This window comes from Protomyctophum parallelum (assembly GCF_964188405.1).
Source record: "Protomyctophum parallelum genome assembly, chromosome: 19".
Taxonomy (NCBI): domain Eukaryota; kingdom Metazoa; phylum Chordata; class Actinopteri; order Myctophiformes; family Myctophidae; genus Protomyctophum; species Protomyctophum parallelum.
In genome coordinates this window covers 16,041,424-16,059,066 of record NC_139717.1, presented here as the reverse complement: position 1 = coordinate 16,059,066, position 17,643 = coordinate 16,041,424, and the positions used below count along the sequence as shown (strand labels likewise).

The following is a 17,643-nucleotide window of genomic DNA, read 5'->3' as shown; positions in this document are numbered from 1 at the left end:
TGAATATAGTATGCAGTGTACAGCTATAATGTGTAGAGATACAGGCGTGAGCAAGAAGGGCTTTGTGTGTGTGTGTGTGTGTGTGTGTGTGTGTGTGCGCGTGTGTGCGTGTGCGCACAGACATGCATGTGTTCAAGCATTCCCTCAGATGCTCTGAGAAGTAGTAGCAGCAGAAACAGGGCCTGTCCTAGTCTCTATTAATGGCTGCTGCTCGGCCTAGAAGCAAGGGGGCCTAGTTTCTGGGGTCAGGCAGAGGTACGTGGCAGCACAATTACTTCAGAGCCGTAATCACACACTGCACTCAGCTTATCATACCGGGAGGCCCTGTGGAGTCGTACGCTCTCGCGCTATAGGGGGAGGGGAGCTGATTCGCTGACTTGTGTGTTTTTTTTTGTTTCTGCCACGATAAATCTTAACACTCTCTTGTCTGTACTTATGTCAGCGTCTCTGTCTGTCTGTCGGTCTTTCTCACCCTTTGATCTTTTCCCACCTTCTGTCACTCCCTCTGGAGTATGTTGCCAATGTGTCATTTTTGAGCGGTGCCTATAACCGCTCCAATGAACAGCTGTGTGTGTCTGTCCCTATGTATGTACCGGTATGTCCGTTTGAGTACGGACAGCTGCAGTACCGCTGGGTGACCTAAAGTGCCACTATTGAGCAGTCTAAAGGGCTAGAGTGCGCCTGTTGAGCTTCACACTGACCACTATAACTATTACAATAGAATAGCACAGTACTAGAGGGTACCTAGTCACATCTATAGGAATAGTTTTCCTATATAAGGAATTCACGCAGGAAATGAGTACACAGTCAAATCCGCGGTGTTCACAGATGCTTTCCTTTCCTGTCTATAGTTGTTTTCAGAATGGTCACATCATTCATTTCTCCCGCCCCCCACAACCCCTCCAGGCGCCATGTGCTGCATGTGTCCACCAGGGCGGCGCTGGGCTACTGCATCCAGCTGTCCAGCAAGACGCCCTTTGTCTTTGGGGACGAGGAGGCCGTCATGCCACACCTCGCCAAGGTGATCTGATCTCCCTTTCTGTCATAACCCATTTTGGGCGGGAACCCCTTTTGGTGTTAGCATTATGTTGTGCTTTAGTTATTGAAAAATAGCAGATCTACAAGCTAACCTACAAGCGAAATACAAGTTGACTCCCAATTCCTATGCCAGATTTTCCCTGTTTTTTCTTTTTGAGCCAAATGCTAACAAAAATCACACCCGTGTGAACTGAGTGGTTCAACTCCCCTCCCTCCTCTCTCTCTCTCAGTGCTGCACTGTCTCTCTCTTTCTGGCACAACAGCGCCCCTACTGGTACTAATAGTCATACTCGTGCTCATTAACGTCACATAGGTGGGTGGGTTAACGTCACATAAATAGGCGGACACGGACATTGCTGTTCCTTGGAGTGGTTGCACCACTCAAAAATCAAAGCCTGTGTACTGAGGCTACATACTGTATGGGCTAACTGGCATGGGTCGGAAGCGGGGAAAGCACATGTACTGTAGTTGCCGCATGTTTGATTTACACCACGTGAATGAAAACTATACACACACTTTCCCCCTGCTTGGTTGTAGGAAAGTGTGCGTTTCCGTGAGCGGGCCACGTCCATGCTGAGGGCCCTGTCTGACGTGGCGTCGTCCATCAGCGATGAGCAGCAGCAGCTGGCAGCCAGGAAGACCCTGGAGGAGACGCACTGCCCGCCAAACATCACAACCGCTGCCCTGGGAAGATGGCGGCATCACAGGGTAACATGTTTACACACACCAAACATCACCACCACTGTCCTGGGAAGATGGCGGCATCACAGGGTAACATGTTTACACACACCAAACATCACCACCACTGCCCTGGGAAGATGGTGGCATCACAGGGTAACATGTTTACACACACCAAACATCACCACCACTGCCCTGGGAAGATGGTGGCATCACAGGGTAACATGTTTATTACTAGGGATGCCAAACGACTCACATTTGGCCAATCGACGAATCGAGGCCGAAAATCGACGTGTTGAACGACTTTTTTCCTTTTTTTTCCTTCATTATTTTTAGATTTTTGTTGTTGCTGCGCAGCAGTTGAGGAGAACGCAACTATGCATTCCTTTAAGCAACACAACTTCTGCATCCATATGTTTAGAATTTGCATCAATGATCAAATCCCAATAATAAAAAATAAACTTTATTTTGTAAACAACAAAACTGAAGGAGCAGTGCTATCGGCTAGCCGCTAGTCCCAACTCTCAAGTGTCTGCAGCCTGTCACGAGTAATCTACTGATACGGGACGCACGTTGTTCCGTATTTTAATGTCGGGTCGGGGAATAAATACAGTATGAATGACGGCGGGATTTATTTGACAACTCTGTCCTGCTTTCTTCACGAGAAGAGAAGAGCGCTCACCGCTCAGAACAGAGCACTGCAGACCTGTGGCTGTCAATTCACTTTACGGCAATAACGGCATGTGTGAGTTTAGATGTGAACCTGGGTCTGGGAAGCTCAGAGCTACAGCCATTGGTCATGATACGAGCACACGACCAATGGGACAGATCATTCAGTGTTGCTAAGATACCACCCCCCCCCCCCCCCCCCAAACACACACACACACACACCCTTGGACGATGGTGTCCACAGCGCTCTGCTCAAAGTTAACTTGCATGTGACCAGCGGCACTGACAGGCAGTGGCACAGCACAGCAGTGTCACACAGACAAACACGTACCTCTCCCATTTGGAAAACATTTGAAACAGCAACGTTTTACATTACAAATTAATTGTATTATAATGTATTATAATTACAAATTATAATACAAATAAAAACGATTTTTCGACTCGTACATTTCGAGTCGCGGGAGGCATGAGTCGATAATCGAGTCGATTTTCAACATCCCTATTTATTACACACCAAACATCACCACCACTGCCCTGGGAAGATGGCGGCATCACAGGGTAACATGTTTACACACACCAAACATCACCACCACTGCCCTGGGAAGATGGCGGCATCACAGGGTAACATGTTTACACACACCAAACATCACCACCACTGCCCTGGGAAGATGGCGGCATCACAGGGTAACATGTTTACACACACCAAACATCACCACCACTGCCCTGGGAAGATGGCGGCAACACAATTAAAAACGTTTTCTTTTGTAAATGAATGCCCCATCGTCGTACAAACTACAAACGTGTCACACAAGAGTACTGAAAACAGCCGAACTCTCGCTGCAATGTGAGCTTTTGGATCTGCTGTTTTCACTATTATTGAAAGAATATTAAGTGTGTCTGTGGATTTGACAAATATTAAACCAATGAAGGGTATTAATAAGAGGTTGTAAATGATACCTACATGGTTCTATTGGAACACAGGTTTTTCCACCTCCTGAAAAGGGACAGTTTTGGACATACTGTATACTAGGTTTCGCCCCGACGGCGACGTTATACGTGCCGCTAAGTGATACAGTACACCTATATGCACCCATTACTGTATATGCTGTCAGATTGCTGTCCTTTTGTACGTCTTTGATTCATTCCAGAAATGTATGCATGCACACACAAACGCAACAAAGCAAAACGGGCTGTGAATGTGATTCCTCTGTTCTGCATCATTGTGCGTGTGCGTGTGTGTGTGTGTGTGTGTGTGTGTGTATGTGCAGGTGTTTAATGAGGCGGTGTACTACATGGTCTGTCGAGCCCTGGAGAGGAGGCTGACAGCTGAGGAGCTGCTTGCTGTTCGGCTCCTCACGGCCGACCCTTTACTCTACTGCCCGGACAACAAGGAAACCTCGCCTGCATGTAAACACTGTGTGTGTGTGTGTGTGTGTGTTTGTGTGTGTGTGTGTCTGTGTGTACAGAATGTCCCATTTCTAGTTTCCAAAATGTATAAAGATATTAGATACTACACGCTGCGACACGTTGTGAGCTTAATAAATGTAGTGGAGTAGAAGTAAAAAGGATTGGAAATACACAAATACCTCAAAATTGTACTCGCGTACAGTACTTAAGTAAAATGAACGTACGTAGTTACAATCCATCACTGTGTAAAGGCTGTTATTATTGTTGTGTTATTTGTGAATTTGTATTCATGAGTACACTCCACATTGAGATTAAATTGCTGAAGAACAGCCTGTTGCTGTAATATTTCTCACATGCATGCGTTTGCCACAATCATGAAATGCGTCGGACTCACATTCCGTTCAACAGAGTGCGTCGAGTGTGATTGGAGAGAGAGAAAAGGATAATAGGCCTTCAGACTATGGATATTTCCGCACCCAGCCGCTGTCTTTTGTTATGTCGCTCTCAGTGGAGGTGGACTCGGGGAGGAGGCCTGCGGAGCGGTCAGACAGACAGCCGACGGACAAGGAGACCCGGGCGGTCACTGTCCTACAGGCCGCCTTCAGAGGACATCTGGCACGGGAGCTCCTCAAAGCTTCCAAACCTGGTAGAGAGAGAGAGAGAAATGCACGCACGCACGCACGCACACACAGACAGACTCTGTCCAGAGGCAATATGCAATTACAGTCCATTCATGCAATTATTATCCAAACCAAATGACAATAATTTATTTGGAATTGCTTGCGATTATGAAAAGACATCGGGCTGGGAGGGGATAATAGAGGATTCAGATTATTAAGAAGTTTGAATTACCTCGAGGTAAAATTCTATTTTTACTTTGGATTAAAAAATATTACAATAGGTTGTAATCTTTACTCGCATAGATTATTATTAGTTTGTGTAGTCTACATCTATCCCATAGCCTGGAGGGACGATTGCCAAGGCTTGGTGATAACCATAGACATAAGAGACACTGTAGGGGAGAATGGGCTAAGATGAGCTTTTTGATTGTTTGATTGAAATATTTATTAACAGTTTGTAGAATTACAGTACATTTCAAGCACAAACTCAATACAAAGACTGTTAACTGTGAGTGGACGACCCAATTAAGCATTACACTTGTTTACAACAGGGTCCACATTGTTCAATTCATCAAAACATTTAGAGACATACAAATAGACACTTCTATGTAGTTAAAGAACAGAACAGGAATTCATCATAAATAAGTAAGTTGAACCACCCCCTTTATCTAGAAAACTAGAAAACGGTCTTGTCATGTGACCTTAAATCTAGTAAGAATCCATCATTTACACCTGGCTGGGAGGCATTCTTTTACAGTTTCTTTTGTTCTTTTTTTTGTTTTTGGTCAGTCAAAGTAAGATTTCAGGTCAGGTAAACTGACCCAGGCCAGGTCTAACATTTAATATCATACACATACATGTTGGTGATTTGCCAATTGAATAATTTAGCAAAGAAATTGTCTGAAGTAATATTCTAGTAATTTGTTCTAAAATGGTGGCTGTGGGTCACTTGACTTGGATCAACTTACCTGGGGCAATTTGAGCTACATCACCACTTTTAGTTTTGAATAAGTCATATTTTTATGGCCCTTTGTCACAGATGCTTACTCATAATTTCAATTGATAGAAGACACACTGAAACAAGCGTAGATCTTTAGATTTGACAGCCATCTCATTTTGCCTGGCTTCTAGACCAGGACAACTTAAGTAAAAAAGCTCTCCCTACATTCACATATTAATCTCAGTATGCACACACTCATGTAGATTCCAGTCCAAATGCACTTCCCTGTCAACAAGCAATATGACAGAACCTTTATGATAATCTAAAGCCACAAAATTAGACAATTAGCCCTGCAAGAACTAAGGGTAAACTGACTGGGTGTGCTATGGATTGGCCATCTTTATTGTTACTGCAATACCTGCTGGTGTAGAAAGTGCAGCTTTGTTGATGTGGGATGGCAGTTCGCATGGCTTTTTACAGTACAGTATACCGTATATTACCAAATAACAGCCCATGCTCAAATAACCGCCCAGCACCAAATAACGGCCCAGGTTCCGACACCATTTTGCGTAATAACCGCCTCCATCAAATAACCGCCCTCCTCTATATAACGGCCCATGGGCCGTTATTTGCAAACTTAATCAGCCTCAGCCCTCATTTATATTATTATATGCGTGTTCACCGTGTTGAGTTTGCAAATCTCCGCACGCCACTCGATCATTTCACAACAGCGCAACACCAGTCCTCCATAAACTAAATCTAGGCTATAGTTTCACAAGTGCCTCCTATGCACAACCAATTGTTTTAATGCAAAGTGGTGTATATTCGGTTTAATGTTTATTGTCATCCGTGTATCACAATCTACAAGCTCCAAGTGTTGCATGATAGCACTTTGTGAGCTTGCAGAGAAGAAAAAAAAAGAACCCTTTTCGGTGCGCGGCGTGCGCCAGCCAGGTCCTCACAAGTATAGTACTATAAAACACCTCGGCGCAACAAAAAAGTTGATATTTAAATCGTGTTATTCTCGGTCAATTTTCAACTGATTGTTCTAATTCCAAATGGCCTATAATCCGTGAAGTGTAAATTGGGTGAAAATCTACCGGTACGTAGGCCTACAGTTTATAATGAAATCATGTTTGTCCGCTGCTTCCCCATGCTCAATCAGAACATGTAGTGGTTACACCTGTGTGTTGATACGCTCCCTCTTACAATTAAATCAAAATGCATTGCATGCAATGTTTATTGTTTACCATACAAAAAAAAGATGACTGCATGGAACTGTATGTAACCAAATGATGGCCCGGTGCAGACCGGTGCAAAAAGCCGTGGCCGGTGTGCAAAGAAATAGCAGATCTACAAGCTCACAATGCGTCGAGCCTCGGTGCGTTGTGAGCTTGTAGGTCTTATATTGATGCACTAAATTGGAGGAGGATGATGAGTATTGGTAGCATTGAGATTGCTACAGTCCCACAAGTTTAGTTCCCACAATTATGTTTTTAACAATTCATATTCTACAACATTTCCAAATGTATTTTTTTTTTTTTTTTTGCGGCTTACGCCTTTTATTGATTTTTGAAGGGACAGACAGTAGGCTGACAGGAAACGGGAGAGAGATGGGGGGATGACATGCAGTAAAGGCCGTGTCGGGTCCGGGAGTCGAACCCGCGGCACACTGCGACTGGATTACCAGTCCGGTGCCCAGACCGTTACGCTACGGCCTGGGCCTCCAAATGTATTTTTACCCCATTTCCAGGCCTATGCATTCATGAGGATATTGTATGCTATCAATCCCCCCAAGCAAGACAACATGGAAAAAAGAACAGATGTAAAAAAGTAACTACGTATATTGTTAGGTTGTTATTTATGAAATGATATCCAAACATTTTAATTCCAAATTAGCTTTTCTATGCCTGTATTTTAAAATTAAAAATAATTCACTGAATTTCATGGCGGTAGGTCCTGTACAGTATTAGTATGTTGTTTTGTACAGTATACTTGTAAACGCTTTACTGTATGTAGCCTACTGTAGCTTTGTTTTTTTTATTAGTAATACGGTAATACCAGTTCCAAACAATATTTGCACTACATGTTACTGTATGTTACTGTATGTATATACTGAAACCAAATAATGGCCTTGTGCAGGCCGGTGCAAAAATAAATAACAGCCTATGGCAAATAACGGCCCGGCTCCTTATAACAGCCTGGGGTCCGAATTGATTTTGCATATTAACGGCCCGGGCTACTATTTGGTAATATACGGTATGTATATACAACTCATATCGACATGTTTTTTTTTCCAGTTTTTTTTCTCTAAATTAACGCCTCACTTCATCATACATACAACAGTGTCGCACAAAAGTAGTGACATTAGCAGATCTAAAAGCTCACAACGTGCCGTGAGCTGGTAGATCTGCTATTTTCAATATTATTTTAATATTATTATTAAAAAGGAGGCAGGGATATAGACTGCATCCGTAGGCACACTCGCACGCGCGCACGCACACACACGCGCGCACACACACACGCACACATGCGGTGTGCACTGAGAATTAGCCCATGGCATGTGTTGGGCCTCTGGGCAGAAGGAGGAATAGTTATTGATGAGACTGCCACTCTTCCTAATACACCCTGACAGGTGAGGGGGTGGCCAGAGATGAGGAGCACGCACATACACACACACACACACACACACACACACACACACACACACACACACACACACACACACACACACGTATTACTATACTTGTGAGGACATCAAAAGTTTAGGAGGCAATTTTATGAATGGAATTTTTAACCTTAACCTTAAAATGTGCTGCGCACAAAAAGACCTGATCTGCACAGTGTACAGGGCTATGCATTGTGAGCTTGTAGATCAGCTATTTTCAGCACACAAACATCGGGCATAATTCTAACCCCTAAATGTCTCATTTCTCTTGTGAGGAAGTCCAGGAAGATGGGTCCCCACAATGTATTTTTCTCAAATTCTTGCTGAATCAAAAGTCCTTAAAAAAATTACCCAAGTAAAACAGTTGCAATCATAATTATGTACAGGGCTCACACACAGGCTCACAATGCGTCGCATTGTGAGCCTGTGTGTGAGCTTTTCAGAAGATTATTATACAATGAGTACTTTTACTTTTATCAGTATTTTAAGTACATTTTGATGCCAATACTTGTGTACTTTTACTCAATTACATTTTGAATTCTGGACATTTACTAGTATTTCTCTATTGCAGTGCTTGTTCATAGGATGTTTTTTTGAAGGGCTACTATAATACTGTACAGTATATATATATGTTTAAACACACACGCACGGACGCATGCACACACGCACGCACTCATGCACACGTGGTTGAGCGCACACACACACACACACACATGTCACACATATTCTAATCAAAATGAGCTTCACTGACATTCATTTCATCATGCAGCAATTGCAGCTTTTAGAAAATGTCATCCGATGACATATGATCGCCTTCCGCAAAGCGCCGCACACTAAGAAAAATCAAAACAATTTGGAAGCCATCTGGGGAACAAAATAAATTGGCCCATTGTTATCCGAGCTGACAAAAGCAATGTATGGCAGATGGCTCATTCCCCGGCTCTCTCTGCTCACTGCACCTCAATGACCTGTCAATGACCCATCATCTCTCTCTCTCTCTCTGCCTCAATACCTCTTTGTATATGTATCTCTCTCTCTCTCTCGTCCTGGCTCTCTCCTATATCCTCTGTCTCATCTTAACGCATTAAGACCCGGAACGTATCTTTTATTTTTAAACTTTTGAATATATCACATAACATTTTTAACTCAAATCTTTGCTTCTTGGGGGGTCCCTGGAACGACTTATTTTGAGGTGGGGGTCTGCGGCCAAATACATATCATTCTGTGGGTCCGTGCGTGCCATGAAAGAGTTTGAGAACCACTGATTGTGCTTTTCAGAAAAACATTTTGTAGAATCGGATCTCGGGTCTTAATGGCTTAAGAGATGATAGGGTTTGTTTTTCATCTCTGCGTTGCTGGCCTTCTCAGACCCCCATAATGGGTTCTATTGATTTGGAGAAGTGATCGTGTGAGGAATGAAGTTATAGGGAGCGACGACGAGACCGGGTTGAGGCGTGGGGCCTCCACATGGTTCAGACCGGTTCAGACCGGGTTGAGGCGTGGGGCCTCCACATGGTTCAGACCGGTTCAGACCGGGTTGAGGAGGGGGGCCTCCACATGGTTCAGACCGGTTCAGACCGGGTTGAGGCGTGGGGCCTCCACATGGTTCAGACCAGTTCAGACCGGGTTGAGGCGTGGGGCCTCCACATGGTTCAGACCGGTTCAGACCGGGTTGAGGCGTGGGGCCTCCACATGGTTCAGACCGGTTCAGACCGGGTTGAGGAGGGGGGCCTCCACATGGTTCAGACCGGTTCAGACCGGGTTGAGGCGTGGGGCCTCCACATGGTTCAGACCGGTTCAGACCGGGTTGAGGCGTGGGGCCTCCACATGGTTCAGACCGGTTCAGACCGGGTTGAGGCGTGGGGCCTCCACATGGTTCAGACCGGTTCAGACCGGGTTGAGGCGTGGGGCCTCCACATGGTTCAGACCGGTTCAGACCGGGTTGAGGAGGGGGGCCTCGCCTCTGCTGCTTGCACATGGTTCAGACGGCGGTTCAGCGTGAACCAGATGACCAAACGCCTGTCTCTCCAAAGAGAGCACTTACTGTAGGCTACACAGAAATACAATTCTGCAACATGTGCATGAGCGAGCACGCACGGACGCATGCATATACATACAAATACTGTACATGCATGCACACGCATTTAGACATCACTAATGGAAGACGGTGTGGCCGTGGGGCCGATCTGCCGGGGAAAAAAGTTCAGGTATCATCTTCTTTCTTTCCTTTCGGTCAATGGCAAACGAGAAATGTCGCTGAATTGCTGCATTCGGTGATTCAGACCCTGATCTAGGTCAGCTATAATAATGATATTTTCATGTCTTTGACTTCAAGGTGCCTTGACTGTCCATCTTTTATGGATGCCACATGCTTCTCTCTCTCTCCGTGTGTGTGTGTGTGTGTGTGTGCGTGTGTGTGCGTGTGCAACGTTTGTCCAGGCACGAAGGAGAATCTCAGTGCATCTCAGACCCTTGCAGAAGTGTGGCAGAGTGTTGAATCGGAGGCAGAGAGACACGCCACGTCCCTATTATGGTAAACCATGCATAAACATTTCACAAATAATCAGTAGTGGAAAGTACTTTTACTTAAGTATAATTGTGAGGTATTTGTACTTTACTTGAGTATTTCCAATTACCCAATACTTCTACTTCTACTCTTCTACTACATTTATTTGGCAGCTTTAGTTGCTATTACTTTGTAGATTTTGATTATTATTACAGAACCACTTCAGCTGTATACGTTTCGGCCATTTGAAAACAGCCGATCTACAAGCTCACAATGCGTCGCAATCTGGTATTTTCAAAATATCTGTATACATTTGAAAACTTGAAATGAGACATTCTGCACAAAGACTACTTTTCTTCTACGTTTGGTTCTTTGAGTACATTTTGAAGCCAGTACTTTTACTCGAGTAAAATGTTGAATTCCGGACTTTTACTTACTTGTAAACAAGAGTATTTCTACATTGCAGTATTGATACTTTTACTTAAGTAAGAAATGTGAGTACATTTTCCAACCACTGCAAATAAATAATTGTAAGGAAAATGAAGCCACATTTGTGCACAGTGATTAACCCTGAATATTGATAACTGTCCGACTGTACCAACTACCAGTTTGTGCAGCATTTTCTAACTGGACTAAACTAAAGCAGCTCATCATAGTGTAAAGTAGCCCCTCCGTGTCCGTGGCGCTCTGCAATTTCATGTCAAGGACCCCCAGAATTATCCGTATTTGGCCGCCGACCTCCATCTGAAAATATGTTGTTCCAGGGACCTCCCTGAGTTAAAAACGTTTTCCAAATTTGCGCCACATTTTCACGATTTTTCAAAAATAGCAGACCTACAAGCTCATAGCGCGCCACTCGGTGGCGCGCTATGAGCTTGTAGATCTGCTATTTTTCAATAGCTAATTTATAACATAATTTAAAACAACAAAAGGTGTTCCCGCCCCAAAATGGGTTAAGTAACCCTAATTGCACCATGGCTTCGGTACACACAGGCTACGTATATATATATATACACCACACCAGTTGCCGTTTGCTGCCTGCCTCGCAATGGCATCCGTTTAGCCTCCCCTCTTTCACCGCGTGCCCAGAAATCTGCCCTCCTCTCCCGACGGCTTCCTGTAGGAGGGCCAGAGACGGGGAGTATTTTTCCACGTCGTCTTCCATCTTTTTTTTTCCCCCGGTGGTACCATCTGCTGTTTATCCTGTCCTCGCTCCAATCGGGGGCTATAGCGGCGTCTGCTGAATGACCCGCCGCCTGGGGAGGCGCGCGAGTGAGCAGGCGCAGGTTGTGTGTGTGTGTGTGTGTGTGTGCTCGCGCGCATGTGCACTGGTCAACAGAGGCATCCACTCTGCTCTAGATCAGAGCGGAGCCATGAGGTGTGTCCATTCTCTTCGGTCCATGTCCACGTTGATAAAGCCACATCTTTTCAATGTCCAGCTCCGCGTGCACGTGCCAAGGCTTTGGCCTTTGGTCAGAGACGGCTTTCTGTTCCAGGATTTCACACTGGATTTAGAATATATATGGTATGACGTAAAAGGTTTTACCCACTATAAGACCTGTGTCACCGAAGCCTTTAACCCCTTTAAACATTATTTTAAACATTAGCTGTATAAAAGCAGATATATTTAAGCTCATAGCTCATTTAAGCTTTAAAAAACAAATCATGTTAAATAAGAACTTTGTTCCGAAATAAACAAATGATCCCGGCGGTTTTGCTCAGAATCATCTGACTGCGAGAAAATGCTAATGTTACTGCCGCCGAATTGGTAACATTTTCGCTAGAAACGGACTATGAAATCTAGTCGTAAACGATACAGAGCCACCTCCCCGACAATATCACAGAGACAGTTTGTTTATTTTTGGACCACAATCCTTTTAAGATGACCCAATATTATTCTCCATAGAGAAGTTACTTCCGCAAATCGTAATGAGATCAGATTCTAAAAATGTCTTCTACATCCTGACAGTCTTCTGAAAAAGCTATGTTTCTATGTCGGTCGTTCTTCGATTTTTCAAAATTAGCAGACCTACAAGCTCGTAGCGCGCCACTCGGTGGCGCGCTATGAGCTTGTAGATCTGCTATTTTTCAATAGCTAAAGCACTAAGTACTGTATGACAAGAACGCAGGACCTAGTTCTTCTCTCCACGACCCGCCTGTGCCAAAAACGATGGAACTTGTCTTTCTTTACTTTCATTTAATCCAGCAATTTAAAAAATATATATTTGTTTTTTGCTTTTACTCACATGTTAGACAGCGGATCCGACCCACACGTGGCCGCGTGCACGCTTAATAGTCCTTTTTCTCCTCAAGATGAGACAAATTGCGATCTTTGAGACCTCATAAAAGCCGCTTCTTTTCACCTGACACGGGGGGGGGGGGGGGGGGGGGAGTTTCCATGTTGCCATGTTGCTCCATGGCAGTGTTGCCAACTCGTGACAGAAATAAGCCAACCCACCTCCAAAAATAGCCAAAACAAACCCAATAATATGACCATATAATCCTAATAAAAAATATTTGATGCATTTATCATTATAAATACTATGTATGTCTATGATAATTAATGTTTTAGTAACTTATTATACTAATAATTAGCCTATAAAGAAAAGAAAAGGATCTCTGGGAAAAAGGAAGCCAAAAGTCGCGGGAAATAAGCAGACTTGGCAACCCTGCTCCATGGAAGGAAAGAAACATGCGCAGTTGAGACCAAGGAAGCTGAACGCGGAAGTGTTGGCTGCATACAGTATAGCCCATTGTGCATGTTTCTTTCCTTCCATGGAGCAGCATGGCGTCGCCCATACGGTCTTCGTGTCTCGTCCTCTTTAGACAGTCCTTGGTGCGTGGAAGGAAGTTAAATTATTTTCACCTGACACGGGGGGAGTTTCCCCGGTGGGACGTAGTGTGTGGAAGGAAGGTTCAAGGAACATGTTATTCCAAACAGTTCCTTTCCCCTCCATCAGGCACACCGGCTGATCTATGCAAACAAAGTGATTGCTTTGTATGCAGCATAACCGCCCGAACCACACCACCTACTGAAAACATCCTGTGGCTGTGGTAGATAATTACAATTAAACCTGGAGTGAAGAAGACAGAGTTGTCCTCCTTCTCATTCACAGTGCTTCTCTCTAGAATTGGTCTGGCACAAATCAGCAACAGTGCTCATGCATTTGAAGATTCGCCAAGAAACACAAAATGTTCCCAAACAGGAGAATTTTTGGCTTTACCAAACGTATCATTCTCGGTTAATGATCCTCCTGGGAAAATACATGTATGCTTATGGTACGCTTTCTTGGCCCATTTAGACCTGCAGGCCGATTCTAAAAAGGCCTTCTAAATCCTGACCTAATTGTACGTTTTACAGCAATTACAAAACATTACAAAACAAAAATTCAAAACAATATGTTGCTAATTGCTATACAGAACATAGCAAAAACTAAAGAAAATAAATAAACATTTGATTTTGAATTAATAGCAACAACTACCCCAAAAGGGGTTCCCATCTTGAAAGGTAAAAACCCCAAAAGGGGTTCCCGTCCTAAAAGGGGAAACTCGTAAAATACAGAATGAAAAAATACTGTGTGCAAAACATATTTTTTTGCCACTCGTTCAATAGCTACTCGGCCGTACCAAACCAAACAGTTTGGTACGAAGACGTGTACAGTCTATTTAAAACTGCCCATCATGACTGCAATATCACATTCTGCCTCTTACCCAGCCCTGGCCCCTGAGTAGGCCGCCTGGCCTGTCAGAGATATGTGCTGTGCCCCTTTCTCGTTAATTATATGTCATTCAGAGGCATCATTTACAGGAACACTCAGAATAACAGAATTATTATAAGCCACAGGAGTCCCAGCTTCAAGAGTAGCCGAGTTTATGTATTAATGAGCCACGTTCTCATAGCACAGCTAAGGACCGTGGCTCTGCAGCCTAATGACACTTAAAGTGACAACGTTATGCAGATCAATCCTCACCATCTTGACTGCACAGAAACTCTCTCTAGGTGGTCTTCAGAACTGCCCTCCATCGTCACTTCCAGTCATCCCGGTTCTCCATACATCTGGCCAGCTCGTTGGTACTTTACGCTCCTGCGTCTTTCTTGCGTGCATCCACATATGTTAATGTGGGACGTCATATTGTGAATCCACATATCCACATAATGTTAATGTGGGACGTCATAATATTATGTTAATCCACATATGTTAATGGTGGACGTCAAACCCTCCACACTTGCTCTCTCTCTCTCTCACACGCTCATGTCCTGTTGTTGTTCCCGTCACACAGGTATGTGCTCAGCCACTGTGAGCAGACGACAGAGTTGTACCCCTGTCAGAAGGATGAGTGGACCAGGATCATCTTCTCCGATTACTCGGTGCCACTGCCAGCCACGGCGAGCCCCTGGGTTCTGGTCTTCAGGTTAGGGCATGAAACACACACTGCATGCAGGAGATATAGAGCGTCGCAGTCTCGCCCCCTACCAGGGCCCAGGACATGATTCTCCGTTTTCTCATAGACATTTAAAAATTTATTTATTTAAAGGTATATTCAGTGATTTCACTCAAAAAACCTTAGGTTTCGTTTTTGGCTGTGGGACCCAGCCTTTCGTCCAATCAGGATAGAGAGTCAAAAACGAAACCTAGGGGTTTTTGACCCCCAGGGGTTAACTGGGGACAGGGAGGAACTCCTTATATGGCCAGCACATAGTAGGGAGGATTATCACAACAAAACAAAAAAATAAGTGATATTTGAATTAAGTGAAATCACTGAATATAGCTTTAAAGACGTTTACGCCGCGGACAAAGCCAACTCTTGTCGTGACAAATCATGACAACAAACACAATTCTTTGGGCCGAACGAATAATTGGAAAGAAGAAAAAAATGGCAGGTTACAACACTTTTTTTGTTGTTTTTCTTCTTTGTAATTATTTGTTTGGTCCAAAATATTGTGTTTGTTGTCATGAGTTGTCACGACTCCAGTTGGCTTTGTCCGCGGCGTAACCGTCTTTAAATACCTTTTGAAATGTCTATGGGAAAAATGCATTGGGAATCATTTCCTGGGCCTGGCGTCGTCATGAAAGGGGGTGCGACTGCGACGCTCTATACTGTATGCTTGTCAAAACCTGTGCATGAAAAAGGTCATCGTTGACATTTCTCTCTCACCTTTGAACAAGGGGTTCTACTACTAACTGTACATCAATTCCTAATGATGCAAATGATCTAAACGTCCGCTTGATGTTTCTTCCAGCTAAGGGGGAGGTTTTCCTTAACCACTGTCACAAAATTGCTTGCTCAGTAGGTTCTCTGCTCTACATGTAAAGTGTCTTGAGACAACGTGTTGTGATTTGACACTTTAATGAAATGTAATTGAATTGAATTGAAATGGTGAAGCTGCTTTTGTGACTAACCAGAACAGGTTTCCAATATTTAATGATTACTTCAATATCTTCTGAACGAGCAGCAGCCGATCAGGGTGTCTAACAGTCTGACATGGCTTCGCCGTTGCCTCTCCGCTGTGTTCCAGAGAGGTGTTCCTGGTTCCTAAGAGCATGCTGCTGGTGCCTATGGTCAACTCTCCAGTGCCTTCCTGTCTGCTCCACGTCGTAGACAATGACACGGGAGTGGAGCTTCCCAGGGTCTTCAACGGAGTGGCACCTCACGTCTACGAGCCCAATGAGGTCCGTGCATGCTTTCATTCACAGCATAGTTTGACCGCCTGTCTCTGTCCGCTGGCACTCTGGGTTTCTTATTTTGCAACTTGAAAAGATTGGCATAACACCGATTAAGTGTTTACCTTCAGCAAAGACTTGCGCCTAACCTGGCATTTTGCAGGCTTGTTTTAGATGATGAGTGGAATGTCAAAAGTGCATGTTGTGGTAAAAGATCATCGTTTCCCTTGGGACACGTCGTGAGTCGTCAATGCTGGGGCTGGTGTTATCGATTTTGGGGTTGAAGAGGGCAGAGGTCACACACGGCATTCTCACCCGCAGACATGAGACAAATCGTAAGAAGGAGCTTTGCTGTCAATAGTTACTTGCATGTCTCTCTCTCTGTGTGTGTGTGTGTGTGTGTGTGTGTGTGTGTCTCTCTCTCTCTCTCTCCCTCTCTCCCCCCCCCCAACCTCGGTAAGAGGGAAAACGTCTTGTCATGTCTAAATGTCTCTTTTAGTTTGGTTATACTTTCGTGGCAGAGATGAAGACACCTGAAGTGCCTCTCGTTGGCGCCAAGTGGAGGATGCGCCTGATTGGCTCACGGGAACCGCTTCCAGAACTGGCCCGTGAGATTCCGCTCAACAACTTTGCCGTGAAGGAATTCAGGGATTACTACATTCCTAACAGCAACAACATCATATGTCGGTAAGACACAGGCTCGTGCTCACATGATTTCTGACGATAAGATTCCATTTTTATTTATGTAACGGTGAACTCAATGTGCTTCACAAAAACACAATGGAACATATATTCTGTATCTACTGTACAGTATATACAGATACAAGTACAGTACCCCCCCCCCCCCCCCCACACACACACACACACACAAAATAAAGCATTCTTTTAAACTCGTTGATCCATACATTGCCATGACACATAATTTATGACCCCACCCACACATCTCATGCATACACCCACACAGGATGCATTAACACCTCGCACACACACACACACACACACACACACACACACACACACACACACACACACACACACACACACACACACACACACACAGACACACAGACACACAGAGAGAGAGAGAGAGAGACAGACTAACCATTACCCTGAGAGAATAGGAATAAACCTGCTTTTAACATATGAGGTCTTGCGTCATCAGGCGGTTTGCTCCCGAGTGTGGGACCATCATGACTAAATGCAACAGATTTAGATTTGATCATAAATACATTTGCGTTTTTTTTTAAGCAAGCAAGCTAATTTGTATGTATGGCACCAAATACAGTACTAGATGAGCTCTCTGATAGCAAGCTGCTTGATTTAATATAAACGTGCTATACCTTTAGTCCTGTGTAGTTTTATTAACACGTTCACACAGGTCGTCAGATGCTTCCATTCACCATCCTCTTAGTCTCTCAAGACAGGAATGAGATACAATTGTCATTTTAGGCAGA

At 44.2% G+C, this 17,643-nt stretch overlaps 1 protein-coding gene across 1 annotated transcript in view; it reads left to right on the top strand.

Moving 5' to 3' along the window:
• Positions 1-17,643, top strand: part of adgb (androglobin) — a gene marked incomplete at its 3' end in the record, with an annotated part of 101,039 nt that overhangs the window by 51,570 nt on the left and 31,826 nt on the right. Inside the window, exons 20-28 of the mRNA XM_083790445.1 lie at positions 907-1,021; positions 1,576-1,746; positions 3,654-3,792; positions 4,301-4,438; positions 9,507-9,950; positions 10,460-10,553; positions 14,808-14,939; positions 16,045-16,198; positions 16,689-16,876. Of these exons, the coding sequence (XP_083646571.1) occupies positions 907-1,021; positions 1,576-1,746; positions 3,654-3,792; positions 4,301-4,438; positions 9,507-9,950; positions 10,460-10,553; positions 14,808-14,939; positions 16,045-16,198; positions 16,689-16,876 (1,575 nt within the window). The remainder of the gene's footprint in view (positions 1-906; positions 1,022-1,575; positions 1,747-3,653; positions 3,793-4,300; positions 4,439-9,506; positions 9,951-10,459; positions 10,554-14,807; positions 14,940-16,044; positions 16,199-16,688; positions 16,877-17,643) is intronic.